Consider the following 14338-nt stretch of genomic DNA (forward strand, 5'->3'; position numbering starts at 1 on the left):
CCAGGGCAGCCCAAGCCCTGCCTGCTGGCCAGTGAGTCAGAGCCTCTCCCCGTCGAGGGGGAGGCACTGCTGTCCCACCCAGGGTGGACGGGACCCTGCGGCAGCCCCCAGCCCACCAAGGGCACGCAGCAAGCCCCAGATTGTTGGACAGGAGGAGCACAGTCCTTGCAGTGAGGATGGGGTGGGAGGGGGCCACACCAATACAGAAAGCAGACTCCCACTCAGCCAGACTCAGGCTGGCCAGAGACGCGAACAGGCGAGCATCCGGACACTGACGGTGGGTCCCGGGGGCCCTGAGCCTGCGGCCTGGCCATGGGGCTCCCGGTACATAGGCGCGCGCGCGCACACAGGAAGGAACAGCAGCTTCGAGGAAAAGGATGCACGTTTTCTTGTTTAACAAAATAAATTAAATATACGAAGCTTCAGCTCAAACTCTATATAAAATTACAGAGGTCTGGCGCCACGGGTAATGGGGTGATGGGTGCCCAGGCCAGGGTGGACATCCAGCGTGGCCACAAGGCCAGGTGGGTCCTGGGCCCCAGGAGAGGCCGAGTCTCTGTGGCCCAGCCCTCCTTTCATTATTATTATCTTAATTCTTAAATATAAATATCAAGGGCCCCTCCTCTCTGGGTGGGAGGCCGGGTGGGATGAAAGTCACCCACAGCTGGCTCCAGCCTCTCAGGACAGGGCCCAGGACTGCTCTGCCCGACACCCCTCCAGGGTACTGGTGGACTCCTGGACACCAGGACAGGTGGTGGCAAAAATAGCCTGGGCAGGGACACAGGCAGGCAGGCATAGGGAAGGGGTCGGAGTTTTTGGTTTGCAAAGCCAGGGTGCCTCTCAGATCTCCTGCCAGGCCAGGGTGGGGGGGTGAACATGGCCCCCGTGAAATCCTTCTCACGGGGCCAAGGGATTCCTTCATGAGCTAGCCAGTCACCACATGCGCACTGCGGTTACAATACAGACCTTTCCAAAGGCTTCTCAGTCTGAGTGTGTATGTATGTATGTGTGTGTGTATGTACGTGTGTCCAGAGGTATGTCGTGTGTGCGTGCGTCCACGTGTGTGTATCTCATGGGGCATGGGGAGATGGACCCATGGTCTGTCCTGCCCTGTGGCCCTCTGCCCCCAGCCTGCCACTGACTGTGGCCTCCACAAGCAGCCCCAAGGCACCCTAGCACTGGTAGTGGATGTGCTGATGCTGGTGGACTTTGCCCTCCACATGTGAGTGTGTGTGTGAGTGTGTGTGCGTGTGCATGTCTGTGTAGAGTTTGGGGTAAAGCTTGGGGCCGGAGGCTGAGCCGGGGCCCAGCAGGTGCTGGGGGGCGGCCGGGGGCCCGAGCTCCTCACATAGCCCCACTCCAGGGCCGGAGCCCAGGGTGGCCGGGGCGGCCAGGTCCTTATCCCCGCCGCGGTCGCGGGCTGTGGCGGGCGGGCGATGTGCAGGCGCCGGGGCGGCCGGGGCTGGGGCGCACGGCTTCTTCTTGGCCTGGCAGAGCCACAGAACCACGGTGCCCACGATGAAGACCGCGCCGGCCGGGATGCCGATGACCACCGGCCACGGCAGGCTGGTGCTGGAGGCCGACGGGGCCACAGGCGGCCCTGGAGGCTTTGGGTCTGCGGGAGAAAGCGGGGAGGGGCGGGAGGGGGCCGTCAGGGCGCGGTGCGCACGGGCGGGGCGGGACCCCTGGGGCGGGGCGGTGCGCACGGGCGGGGCGGGACCCCCGGGGGCCGGGCGGGACCCCGGGGGCGGGGCGGGACCCCCGGGGGCGGGGCTGGGACCCCGGGGGCGGGGCGGGGCGGGACTGGGACCCCCCCCGGGGGCGGGGCGGGGCGGTGCGCACGGGCGGGGCGGGACCCCCGGGGGCCGGGCAGGGAGGGGCCACGCACCCGGGAGCACCGTTAGGAAGGCGCTGCGGAAGCTGTAGCCCATGGTGTTGGCGCCCAGGCAGATGTACATGCCCGCGTCGTCCTGGCGCGCGCGCGTGATGAGCAGCTTGTTGAGGTAGGAGCCGTCGGGCCGCGACCACACGTCGCCGGTGGGCAGCACCACGAACTTCTGGCCGCCCACGTCGATGGTGGAGTTGTAGCGGCCCTCGGCGCCGTACTCCACCCGCTTCAGCCACTGGATCACCGGCTTCACGTCGCTGCGCACTTTGCACTGGAAGGACGTCGTGCCCCCGAAGTCCACCGTCGTGTTCACGGGGTGCGCGCCCGCGAGCACAGGCTTGGAGCGCGTCCGCTCTGCGGGGACAAACGGCGGGCGTGGCCCCGGGGCTGCAGCCCGCGCCTCGCCCGCGCCCCGCCCGCGCCCCGCCCGCGCCCCGCCCGCACTCACGGATCACGTCCACCTTGTAGGTGGCGTTGATGGCGCCTGCGCGGTTCGACACGCGGCACGTGTACTTGCCGCTGTCCTCCGGGCGCAGGTTCTTCAGGCTCAGCGTCCACTTCTTCTTCCTGTGCTCGCCAGCCTCCGGGCGGGCCAAGGCCTGGTCATCCTTCATCCACATGATGTCGGGTCGAGGGTGCCCGCTGGCCACGCACTTGAGCCGCACGGAGCTGCCCACGGGCCGCGCAATCACGCGGCGCCTCATCTTGGAGGGCTGCGTGAAGCGGGGCCGCGCTGCAGAGGGAGGGAGGTGTGGCGGTCAGAGGGCCGGGAGGGGTGGGGGGAGCGGTGAGGCCCAGCCCCCAGCCCACCTGACGTCCCTCTGCTCACCCCACTGCTTCCCGGCAGGGTCTTCCTGGCCCCCAGAGGAGCTGTCGTGCCCCGGGCTCTCCCTTCCTGGACTGGTGTCATCTGGTGGGGGGGGCGGAATGGGGCACGTGAGAGGGGCCTCAGTAGCCCCTGTGAGACCCAGTGTGGACCCCAGCCCCAGGCCCAGCTGGGAGACTCCAGCACGCCAGCAGGAGGCCATGGATGCACACTCGCAGCTCAGAATCCCAGGGACAGCTGGGCGGGAGCCGCCTCCCGGCCCACTCCCTGGGTGCAGGTGACCCCGCCAGGCGTGGGTGGGACGGACGTCTGGCTCTCCCACCCTGGCTCCCGGGGGTCTGCAGGGCCTGCGGACGGTGGGGGCCGGGGCCCGCCAGCAGCTGCAGTAACCCTAGCCCACATCAAGGGGCCGAGGGCTCGGTGAACTGACATGGCTCGCATACCGCCTGGTCATCCTCCCCTTTGAGAGGACGTGGTGGGGGACACCAACAGTATTCCCATCCCACCGTCCAGAGGAGGCCTGTGGGGCCTGGGGGGGCGGGGAACGCTGAGGAATGCCCCCTCCCTGGGACAGCCGCCGCCTCCAGGGCCCAGGACCAAGGCCCGGCTCTTGAACCCCACCCGGGAACCCAGCGGCGGGCCGTGTGGGTCGGGCTCCTCCTTTCTGCTGCCCCGGCGCCCATGGGGGAGGGCCGGGCCAGTGCCTGGTACCAGCGAGTGAAGGGTGTGTTGCTGGGGCGCCGCCCAGTCCCCAAGCCCGGGCCCCGGAGGCAGAGGAGAACACAAGGCCCTTGCTTCCCAGCGGCCCCTCTGAACTCGGAAACCTGAGCCTCAAAGTCACGGCCGACGCCAAGGCTACCGGCCGGCCTGGCCCACCAGACTGTGCTTCGGTGCATGCTGGGGCCCCCCACCCACTCCTGCCGTCTCCCAGCCAGCCCTGGCCCTTCAGGCCAGCAGAACTTTGGGGGAGAAGAGGCCGGGAGGAAAGGCCCCCCCCGAGGTGCAGCCTGAGGAGGCAGGCCCGGGCTGGGGGTGTCCCGGACTCAGAGGCAGCCAGTGGGACAGGCCTGGTCCTGGGGGTCAGCGGTCAAGCTCAGGCAGGACGGGGGGTGGCAGTGGGCCCTCAGGGAAGCGCTGCCTCCTGGCCGGAGTTGACGGTGCGCGCCGCAAGGCCCCACCCCGACACTGACCCATCACTATGAGCGTGTAGTTGACGCTGAGGCTTCCGAAGCCGTTGGTGGCCTTGCACACGTAGGCACCAGCGTCCTCTGGTTCCACCTCCTTCACCTTCAGCCCTTGGGGCAGCACGCGGAAGCGGCTCCAGCCGCCGTGGATCGTCCGGCCGTCCTTGGTCCACATGGTCAGTGGCGGCGGGTCCCCCTCCACGGGGCACTGCAGCCGAACCGTGCGGCCCAGCCGGGCCACCTGCCTCGGGACCACCTTGTCTGCCATCCTCGGGGGCCCTGCGGGGGTCAGAGGGCTCCATCAGGGAGGAGGAGACTGGCAGCAGGTCGGTCAGGGCGAAGGCAGTGTGGGCACTGGGAGCTGGGGGGAGGGCTGTCCCTGCCGGGAACCCACCCAGGACCCCACGCAGAGACGCCTGCCTGCCCCCCCAGACCACGGGGGCCCCTGCGTGCTCTCACACAGGAGCCGGAACGCAGTCGGGAGGACTGGCTCGCCCAGGACGCGCGGGCACAGACCAGTGAGGACAGCCCCTCACGGACGGGGTACGCACACGCCAGCGTCTCCATCCGTGCCCGTGTGTGCCTGGGCGACAATGAACCAGGTCTGTCTGCCTGGACAAGAGTCTCTCCGCTGCCAGTCAGGCCACACCAGGTCACCAAGGCCGTGGGGTCAGAGGGCAAGCAGCTGGGCACCCCAGCTCTGGGTGGCCACTCTCTCCTGTGGGAGAAGCCCGAGTCCGGGGCTGAGGCCATGGTGCCCTTGACCGTCCCTGACCCCCCCAGCCTGGGTCCAGCTTCAGTTCCTCCAGGGTCAAGTGTGGGCACAGTGGGGGTGATCAGATCTAGACAGGAACAGGAGATGCTCAGGGGAGGACGCTGCGGACGTCACAAGGCTACGGAGCCGCCTCCAGGGGGGCCCTCGGCCTCCGCCGTGCCCGGGGCCCAAGGCCAGGGCCCGTGTGCAGCTCCAGCACCACAGGAAGACCACGGGGGTTTTGGGCCTCTCTCGTGGGCAGCCACGGGCACTCAGCTGCCCTTCCCAGGGGCTTGGCCGGGCTTGGCTCCCGGGACTCCAGTCACCAGCCACTGGAAGGCGCCTCCACCCCTCGAGGCCGCCACTCAGGCCAGGAGGGCCGCGTCCGGGTGTCCTGGCCGCGCGGAGGTGCCGGCCTGGCGCGGCTGCTCTGAGACGCTATCGCTCCGGGCCCAAGGGCAGCATGTGTTTTCAATAACCAGCTGGTGTTTCTTCAACATGCAACTGCCAGCTGGTTCCACTGCTACTTTGCAACCAGAGTGCTCCTGTGGGTCCCGCAGACACTGCAGCTCCCAGGGCCCCTGCAGGGTGAGGACCCTCGTCGCCCCTGCCTGGGGTGCCGAGGGAGGGTGGAGGCCGTGCCCCCAGGGATGGGCGAGCTGACGGCCCTGGGCTCAGCTCCTCTGGGGCCCCAAGTGGGGAGGGGGTCCTGAGGCTCTGCTTCTAGGGGACCGGGGTGTGAGCGACAGAGATCCTGTTCGGGGGGCCGCACCCCCGCCAGGCAGTTGCCTCGACCAGCCAGCCCTCATGCCTCCCCCGACCACCTCTCCCTAATGACTCTGCAGGGCCTGCCCCCAGGCACCCACTCAGCTCACAGTGCTGGGGGGCATCAGGGGCCCCAGACAAGTGGACCCCAGGAGGACCCAAACGGGCTGCTCTAGGCCCTCACTCCCAGGCGGACCCTGTCCACTGCCCGTCACCGCCTGAAATCCCACCATCCCCGGCCCCCCAGGCTGACACCTGGACACAAAGATCACGCGTGCGGGCCCACACGTGTCCACAGGTGTCTGTGGAGCCTCCCCGCTGGGGTTCTGCCTGTCCCAACCACAACCTGTGGGCACCACTGGGCCCTCGCCAACCCCCCAGACCCTGAGCAGCCTGCCTCAGGGGCAGAGAAGGGGCCAGCCAACCGTGCAGCCCCTCCCCGACCCCCAAAAGGAGGCCTTCAGAGGGGGTTGGGGTAACTGCGGGTGGTGGGGACGCGGCCAGGAGTCTCTGCGGAGAGGAGGGACGGGGCCCAGGGACCGCCAGATGGGCCGGAAGTGTGGCCCCGCAGGCCAGCCTGAGCGGAGGAGGACGAGGCAGTGCCCGCGGAGGCCGGCGGAGCCAGCCACATCCCAAAGCAAACAGCCCCTCCTGCCGGCCGCCCCGCCCCCACTTGACCTCGCTGGTCAGCCCCGCAGCCTCTGCAGAGACCCCCGAAGGCCCACAGGCAGAGGCTCGGCACCCCCCAGACTCCTGGGGGTTTTGGCTGCCAGCACGGCTGCGGCAGCTCTATATTTAGCCCGGGAAACACAAGCCCCGTTGTTCCACCTGGACGGGGCATCCCGACGCTCTGCCATGGGAAACTGAGGCCCGCATGGGGACCTGGGGGCCCCTGCAGGGCCTGGTTGGGGGGTGGCCCAGGGCAGGGGGCAGTCCAGGGGTACGGCCCCTCAGCTCCCGGCAGGCCCTCCGCCCGGCCACAGGCCCTCCCTAGAGCAAGGCCTCCAGGAAGCCCCAACCTAGCACCTCCCCAGAGGTGCACAGGCAGGGTGCAAAGGGCGTGTGGAGGTGGCAGGCTGGACAGGGTCTCACCCAGGACGCGGGCCGAGCATTGTGGTCGTGGGTAAAGGGGGCACAGGCCCTCCTCCTCTCCTTCCTCCTCCCCAAGCTCTGCAGCTGCTCGGGTGTCTTTCAGTTGCTAAGTCAGTAGGACGCTTTGCGACCCCGTGGACTGTGGGCCGCCAGGCTCCCCTGTCCCTGGGCTTCTCCAGGCGAGGACACTGCAGTGGGGTGTCATGCCTTCCTACAGGGAATATCCCAACCCAGGGGTCGAACCTGGGTCTCCTGCACTGCAGGCGGACTCTTCACCCCTGAGCCGCTGGGGAGCCCAGAGCTGGGACCACACGCGGCCGCGACGCCACCCCCGTACACTGTCCCCCAGATGCACACCCCAACAGAGGATGCGGACTCCCCTCCCCTGAGCACCAGAGACCCCCAGGCTTGCAGCCCCCCCCACTTGGCTGGGTGCTCCGTTCCCCCAGATTTGCTATAACAAGACCCTGCTGCAACCCCAGCTGACACCCCTCCAGGGGCCCAGGGCAGAGGCGCTGGGTGGATGGAGAAGGGACCCCCAGCTGGAGCCCCCCATGCCCTCCACGCACCCCCAAGTCATTGTCACAGGGCCCAGGGCCGCCCCAAAGCGCAGCACCCTGCGCCTCACGGCCTCTGCCCACCTGGGGTGCCTCCCTGACCCCCGTTCCCCCCTCCCTCCCTGGGGCAGGGTGAGCTGCCCTGGCCATTCCGTCTGACCCACACTCCCTGCTCTGTTCACAGTCTGCCAGGGGCCTGGCCATGGGGAGCAGGGACACACCAACGTCAGCCCTCACACCTCCCAGCCAGGGTGCTCGGTGGGCCATGGCCTGCGACCCCTAGCTCCCTTCAAGGGGGGTGAACCAGACACCAGCCCGCTCCCAGGCCCCAGGTGCCGGATGCCTCAGAGTGATGGAGCCTGAGCCCCCAGCCTGCACGTCAGGGCAGCTCTGTCCCCAGCAAGCCCTGCAAAGCCCCACAAGTTTCCAGCCTGAGGAATGCTCTGGCTGGGGCAAGGTTGGGCGGGTAGATCAAGCTGACCACGGTGGGCCTGGCTACGGGTGGGGCGGCCAGTTGGGAGTTGCCATCCTGCTGTGCGGGACCAGCTAAGCCAGCAGGTGGAGAGGGCGCTGCACCCCAGAGGCAGGCCCCCCTGGCCGGCCTGGACGCCCGCACCGGGCACGGCAGGCTGTCTAGGGGGTGGGACGCCAGAGGTGTTCCCCACGGTGAGCGCCAGGCTCTGGGCCCAGCACCCTCCCTGGGGAGGCGAGGCCCTGGGGGAAGGGCAGGAGCACCGGGGGTGGGGGTGGCACAGGGGAGGATCACCACGCAGCTGCCAGGAGGCAGGCAGACCCCCGCCCAGCACCGCTGCACAGTCGCACACACACACAGGCTCCTGGTCACCAGCTGGCCTGGGGCGGCCCCGGGGGCCAGACCCACCGGATCTGTGGTGGAACTGGTAGGACCCGCAGGACAGGTGGTTGCCCGAGAAACCAGGCCATTCTGGGCGTGGCAAAGGGACGGCCTGGCCCACCAAGCAAGGCGGCGGGAGCGTCCCCCCCACCCGCTGCCCAGCTGCCCGGCAGGGGAGTGGGCATCAGGGGCCCCTTCCACCTCCAGTGGAAGCCCAGCCTCAGGGCTCCTCTGCCTCACCCTCACCACCCCAGGACCCTGGCAGGGGGCCCAGATGGTGCCATGTCCCTGGGGGCGCCCATGGGAACTGCCAGTGGGGGATGGTGACTAGAAAGTGCCCGGACCTGCCCAGGGGCGTAGCTGAACACTGGGCAGCCCTCGTGCAGTGTCAGGGTCTCACTGGGTCCACAGGCTCAGTGCGGACCCTCCCGCAAACCTGCCCGCACCCACCCCCCGTCGCCACCTCACAGACGCGCTCCCAGCTGTCAGAGGGTGGAGAGCACCCTTGTCCACCGGGGCCTCCCACGCCTGCCGTGCTGGACGCAGCCGACAGGGTAACGTGCTTCGGGGCCCAGACCATACCAGGGGCAGTCGCTTAGGAAGTGAGAAGACCCTTCCTGAGCCTGAAGCCCCCGGGCGTTCAGGGCGATGCGGAGTCTCTAGGCTACAGCCACAGACAACCAAGCCCCAGCAGCTGGCCGGGTCCCACGTCCGCTCCACTGAGGCCCGAGCGGCTTCTCCAGGACAGGCCTGAGGCCCTGAGGCCCGAGCGGCCCAGACTGGGTGCCCCCAGGCCCCGGAGGCCGTGGGGTGGGCCACCGGCCCCTCAGGGTGAACTCCGGGACCAGCCCCACCATCCAGCCAGGACCCAGACCGGCTGGTGTGCAGGTGGGGGGCGGCCCTGGACTCGAGGGCACCTGGGGGCAGCGACACGGGAGCCAGGGCCTCTCTCCCCTCTGCCGGCTCCCCAGGCCCCGTTATCCAGCACACAGCTTGTGAAAATCTCTCACAAAATAAACTCCCCGGCAGGAAGAAGAGGAGTTGTGTTTCCTGCCAAGATGGGAAACCCTGGGGTTCGGCAGCCCCGAGGGTGGGGCAACTCCCTGCCCTGCCTCCGGCTCGGGGACAGCTCCAGAAACCCCCCACCCTGGGCCAGTACCCGCCCCGGCCAGTCTGTGCTCAGTGCGGGCATGCGCCCCCCCACCCCCGCACGCCACCTCCAGACCCTGCCCCAGCCACTTGGCAGGGCACAGGATGGGAATGGAGGCCCCAGCACACAAAGCCCCGGTGGACCACCCCCCAGACGCCCCCCTCAGCTGACCAGCCCAGCCCTTCCCCACCCAAGGGCCCTATCCCGCTAGGCCGAGGCACTGTGCCCACCCCGGCCGTGGTGAGCTGCCCACCTCTGCCCACGACACTCCCGCCGCTGGAGGCCTTCCTCGCCTCACCTGACCAGGACCACCTCTCCTTCCAGGCCCACCCCACCTGGCCCTGTGACACCCGAGCCTCTCCAGGGGACCCCGGGCTGCAAAACCCACAGGACGGTGGCCCTTGCTCGCCTTGGGCCCTGAGAGAAGCCAGGCTGTGCTTACTGGAGCACCCACGACCACCGCTAGGAAGAGTGGGGGCCGCACCGGATGGGGCGTCCATGGGGTGGGCACCCCTTCCTTCCCTGTGCTGACCTGCTCACTAAGGCTGTCCCCCGGACACACCAAGCTGTGGTCACCCGTGGAGGCACAGAACGGGGCAAAGCAGGCCCCACGGGTGGCCCCCGCCCGCCTCCCCCGCACGTCCGTGGGGCCTGGGCTGCCCGGCCGGTCCAGAGGCCGGGGCTGCTGCTGGAGAAAACCAGCAACTCCCTTGTTATGGCCGCCGCAGAGCCAGGAGGACCTGGGGGCCCGTTGATCCTGGCGCACTGGAGACGGAGCCTGGTAAGCAGCACACCCAGGTCCAGCCAAGGGCGACTTTCTTCACTTCCTCCTCCCCACAGAGGGGGCAGTGGTTTATTTTCCCTTCCAGGAGTGGGGCCCAAGACAAGACATAAGTGTGCCGCTGGCCCATGTCCACCTTGCAGAGCCTGGGCCAGGCTCCCGTGAGTCCACCTCGGCCTGGTCGCACACTGGGCAGTGCTGCCTGCAGGGCCCTGGGGGGCAAGGAGGAGGCCCCTTGCAGCCTGGTCAGAGGCTGAGGTCCACCAACACACACATCACAGCCTTTCTGACAGCTGCACGCCTCCCCGTGGACTCACACGCCCTGGCAGAGCCTTCCACCACAGCCCCCAGGCAAGTCAGCCTGAAGTCTGCACCATCCCACAGGCGAAAGGCGGCCGGCTACGCTGGCCAGGTCCAGGGGAGGGAGAGGGGCCTCCAGGGCCGGCAGCTCAGAGACCGTCCACTGCACCATCCTCAGAAAAGTCCACACGTGGCACTTCTCAGAAAACCCTGAAACGACTTCTTTCAAAGTAAACTGTAAAAGGCACTTCATTCAGAACCTCTCGAATTCCCACTGTGAGAGACAAAGTGGAAATGGAGAAAACCAAATTCTTTTTTCAAATTTGAAAAAAAAAAAAAAGTTTAAGACTAACCCACCAAGATTGTGAAACTTTAGGAAAAGGGGAACCTTAAAAATATTAAGTCTAGAAATGTACTGATTCCAGAAATTGTGACACTCGGAGAGAGCGGCTTCAAAAAACCACCCGAACTCTCTCCGCGCTGGTTTGCTGCCTGAAGAAGGTCCACACTCAGCCTGTTCACGCGCCAAGTGGGAGGGCCTGAGACAACTCTGCCCTCCAGTCCAGGCCTGGAGGAGAAGCCAACACGATTCAGGAAGAGCACCCCCCCACCAGAAACCACAGAGGCCCTTGCCCTTGAAAAGCGGCTCCCACCTCCCTACGGCCGCCAGGGCCCTCACCATGCAGCCCAAGGCCTCAGCCAAAGGGCACCGAGCGGGCTGTAGCCCATGGGGGACCGCTCGGTGCCAAGGCAGGCCCTGCTGCCCACGGCCGTCCGCAGCCCACTGCCACCCGCCCCTCCACTTCAGGCTCCAGCCAGTGGCCAGGTCAGGCCAGTGGCCTCCCGAGCCTCCCTGGCCAAGTGGCCAGAGGACAGGCAGGTTCGGGGATGAGGGAGTCCAAGCAGATGAAAGAGCAATCAGAGGACGAGCTGCTGGCCCCAGGGGTGGGAGCCTCGCTGAGCATGACCCAAGTGTCCGCAGCACCCGAGTGTCACTTCCATCCCGGCCCCGCCTGGGCAGCCCCCACCCTCAAGCGAGCCAGCCAGTCCCCGGCAGGGCAGGCGGGGGGTGCCGTGGCATGAGGCCCACCTGGGCCACCGCCTGCCACCCCACACCCGAATGTGGCCATATAAGGTCAGCTTGCGCTCCGTGCGCCAGCGGGGCAGCGCGGGGGAGGGGTGCGACGCCTCCGAGGACTGGTGGACAGGGCAAGGACAGTCCTGAGTGGCCAGTACACCCACAGGGCCGGCCTGGCAGCAGGTCCCGCCTCGGTGAAGGAGGCCAGCACCGAACACGGCGGTGGGAGTCCACAGGCACGCATCGCCCATCGCCCGTCAGCCAAGGACGCCCCTTGCTGGGGCAAGGGTCCCTCCAGGGGTATCTGAGGCTGCCCTCTTGCACAGGAGGTGTGTGAGCCCACGTCCAGGCCCCGCTGTGGCACATGCCACACTGAGGGATGCACTGTGTGCCTGAAGTCGGTGGTCTCAGCGTCTGCCTTAAGACAGGCCCCTGCTCCCCAGCCCGTGTGCTGGGTCCTCAGTCCCCTGGCCCCAACCCTGCACCTTCTTGGAGACAGACAGGCCTGGCACACAGGTCTGGGTCGTTAGTCCCACATGCCAAGAAGGTCCCCACTGTCCCCACACCCGACCCTGGCCACCAGGGGCTTTCTGTAGGTTTTCAGGGGTCTAACTGGGTCCACTGTGGCCAAACTGCCCAATGCCCAGGAATCCTCCACCAGTGGCTGCCCTCAACTGCAGCGGTAGATGTATGTGTCTTGAGGGGAACTAGGGCCAGAACCCACCCTGCCAGCCAGTGTGGGACCCCGTGCCAGAGCTGGGGGAGCCCACAGAGTGAGATCACCCTCTAGGTGATCTGGGGGACCTCATGGTGAGAGGGGAGGCCCCGCAGATAGCTGAGGAGTCCCTTGGGTGTGGGGCCCACGCGTGAGCTGCACTGTCCCGTGGGTGAGCTGGGGGCCCAGTGGGTGAGGGGCCGGGCTGCGCGCGGCCAGTAGGGGCGGGGCGCAGGCACGCGCGCCAGGCGGGCACTGTGGCAGAGTTCAGGGCCTGAGGGAAAGGGGCGGCGCTGGCGGAGGCCGGGGCGCCGGGCTGGGCGCCAGCACTCACCTCGGGCGGCGGCGGCCGGCGGGAGGGCCCCCAGCAGCAGCAGCAGCGGCAGCACCAGCGCGGGGCTCGGCGTCATCTCGGCCAGTGCGGACCTGGGGGGTGTTCAGAGGCTGGTCACTTACGCGCGGGTGGGGGGGCGGGTTTCCCGCCCCGCTCCCCTCCCCCGGGCCGAGAGCCCCGGAGCCGCCCGCGCCCCGGCCCTGGACCGAGGGGGACCGAGGTGCGGGCCGCCCCGCCTTCCCTGGCGCGCTCCGGGCGGAGGAAGCGGCGGCAGGGGACCCGTGGGTATCAAAGGCAGACAAAGGGTTTACACTAATTACCGACCTCCCCCGCCCCCCCTCCAAACACCGTCTGGATTCCTGGCGCTTGTAACTCGGGCCCTGCCCGCGGGACACACAACACCGGCGGCCCCGCAGATAATCGCCTGCGCCATTAGCGGACAAATTTGCGCTGGGGGGGCCCACGTGGGGTGCAGGGGCGGGGGCGGGGCACGGGCGGGACCTCGGGCCCGGCAGGAGCCGCGGCGGCGCGTGCCGGTGCGGGCGGCCCCTCGCGGCGGGGCGGGGGCCCGGACGCTCGGCCCCCGGCCCCGGTCCCCGGCCCTCCGGAGTCGGCCCTCCCAGTCCGCCCCGGGAATCGGAGGCGCGCGGAGGGGCTCACCTCTGCGGGGCTCGCGGGCGGCGGGGCTCAGGGCCGGGCCCGCGGGGCGCGCTGCGCGGTCATTGCCGCCCCGGGCGCCGCACCCCGCCGCCCCGCGCCCCCGGGCCCGGCCTCGGGACGGGGCGGCGCTACCTGCGCGCGGGCGGCTCGGGCTGGGGCCGGGGCGGGGATCGGGGGCCGGGGCCGGGGCGGGGGGCGAGGAGGGCGGCGAGGGCGGCGCGCGGCAGGGGCCGCGATCCCGGGGCGGCGGGGCGAGGGGCCCGGGGCGCCGCGCCGCGAGGCGTCCTTCCCTGCGGGGCTTTGTCAACTCTCCCGGAGCGAGCGCCGAGCCCGCCGCGCGCCCCGCCCCGACACAACTTCCCGCCAATCGGCGCGCCGTGGGCCCCGCGCCCCGCCCCGCGCCCCGCCCCGGCGCCCCGCCCCGCGCCCCGCCCCGCGCCCGAACTTCCCGCCAATCGGCGCGTCCTGGCCGCCGCGCCCCGCCCCCGCGCCCCGCCCCGCGCCCGAACTTTCCGCCAATCGGCGAGCGCGCCTGCCCCGCCCCCGCCTGGCTCGCGGCCTTAACCCTAGCAGTACGGGATGCCCGCGGGCGGGGCGGCTCCCCGGGGAGCGGCCCCGCCCCCGCCCGTCCGCCCCGCCCCCGCGGGCCCCTGGCCCCGCCCCCAGCTTGTTCCCACCGGCTGGCCGCCGGGGCGGCACACCGCGCCCCCACGCAGCCCCGGCCCAGCCCCGCCTCGCGCACCTCCAGGCCCCGCGCCGTCCACCGGGCACCTGCACCCGTCGGCGCCCGCATCCGAGCCCCCAGCCTCAGGCCAGCAGCCCCCCGCGCGCCTCTAGAGTCGTCCCTGATCGAGCTCCAGCTGGGCAGTCCCGATATCTGAGCCCCACGGTGGTCTCCGGGAACGGAGGGGAGACCCAAAACCCGGCTCTGACCCCAGGCTACTCCAGGGAGGGCCAAGTCGGGCATGACGTGGGGTACAGAGGTCCCGCCCTGGTGCCTCGGCTCATCGATCCGCTTCACGAAGAGCAGATGTGTTCCCACCGCCCACCTGGCCGTTTGCGGCCTCCTATCCGCGAGCGATGGTGTGCGTGTGCGCTCAGTCGTGTCCGATTCTTTGCACCCCCATGGGCTGTAGCCTGCCAGACTCCTCTGTCCATGGGATTTCCCAGGCAAGAGGACTGGAGTGGGTTGCCCTTCCTACTCCAGGGGATCTTCCCCACCCAGGGATCAAACCTGCCTCTCTTGGGTCTCCTGCACTGGCAGGTGGATTCTTTACCACGAGCACCAGGTGGGAAGCCCAGTGATGGTAATACAAGGATAGTAATAACTCAGCACCACCTTTAACCCTCACAATCAGTCAGACGTCTTGCTGTCACCTCTGCAGATGAAGAAATGCAGGC

General features: G+C 69.0%; 1 protein-coding gene across 3 annotated transcripts; it reads right to left on the reverse strand.

The window, feature by feature from the left end:
- Nucleotides 1–372: 372 nt before the first annotated feature.
- On the reverse strand, nt 373–13224 carry FGFRL1 (fibroblast growth factor receptor like 1). Of its 3 annotated transcripts, none has more exons than XM_055435218.2 (7): nt 12938–13224; nt 12278–12369; nt 3905–4177; nt 2718–2798; nt 2337–2621; nt 1889–2242; nt 373–1615 (listed from the first exon to the last, which is right to left on the reverse strand). In XM_055435218.2, exons 2-7 carry the CDS (start codon nt 12351–12353, stop codon nt 1173–1175), a joined length of 1512 nt encoding a protein of 503 aa, XP_055291193.1. In that variant the 5' UTR covers nt 12354–12369; nt 12938–13224; the 3' UTR covers nt 373–1172. The 3 variants fall into 3 exon arrangements, with proteins under 3 accessions (XP_055291193.1, XP_055291194.1, XP_055291195.1); XM_055435219.2 differs by lacking the exon at nt 12938–13224 and adding an exon at nt 12602–12708; XM_055435220.2 differs by lacking the exons at nt 12278–12369; nt 12938–13224 and adding an exon at nt 4450–4603.
- Nucleotides 13225–14338: the final 1114 nt, after the last annotated feature.

The sequence above is a fragment of the Moschus berezovskii genome, chromosome 5, assembly GCF_049115385.1.
Source record: "Moschus berezovskii isolate FMDL1 chromosome 5, NW_MosBer_1.0, whole genome shotgun sequence".
NCBI classification, from domain to species: Eukaryota; Metazoa; Chordata; class Mammalia; order Artiodactyla; family Moschidae; genus Moschus; species Moschus berezovskii.

Coding starts and splice junctions, on each gene's coding strand:
- FGFRL1 (XM_055435218.2), bottom strand. CDS start 12,353: ATGACGCCGAGCCCCGCGCTGGTGCTGCCGCTGCTGCTGCTGCTGGGG. Junction 2,243..2,336: donor CTACAAGGTGGACGTGATCC/GTGAGTGCGGGC, acceptor TTGTCCCCGCAG/AGCGGACGCGCTCCAAGCCT. Junction 1,616..1,888: donor CTTCCTAACGGTGCTCCCGG/GTGCGTGGCCCC, acceptor TTTCTCCCGCAG/ACCCAAAGCCTCCAGGGCCG.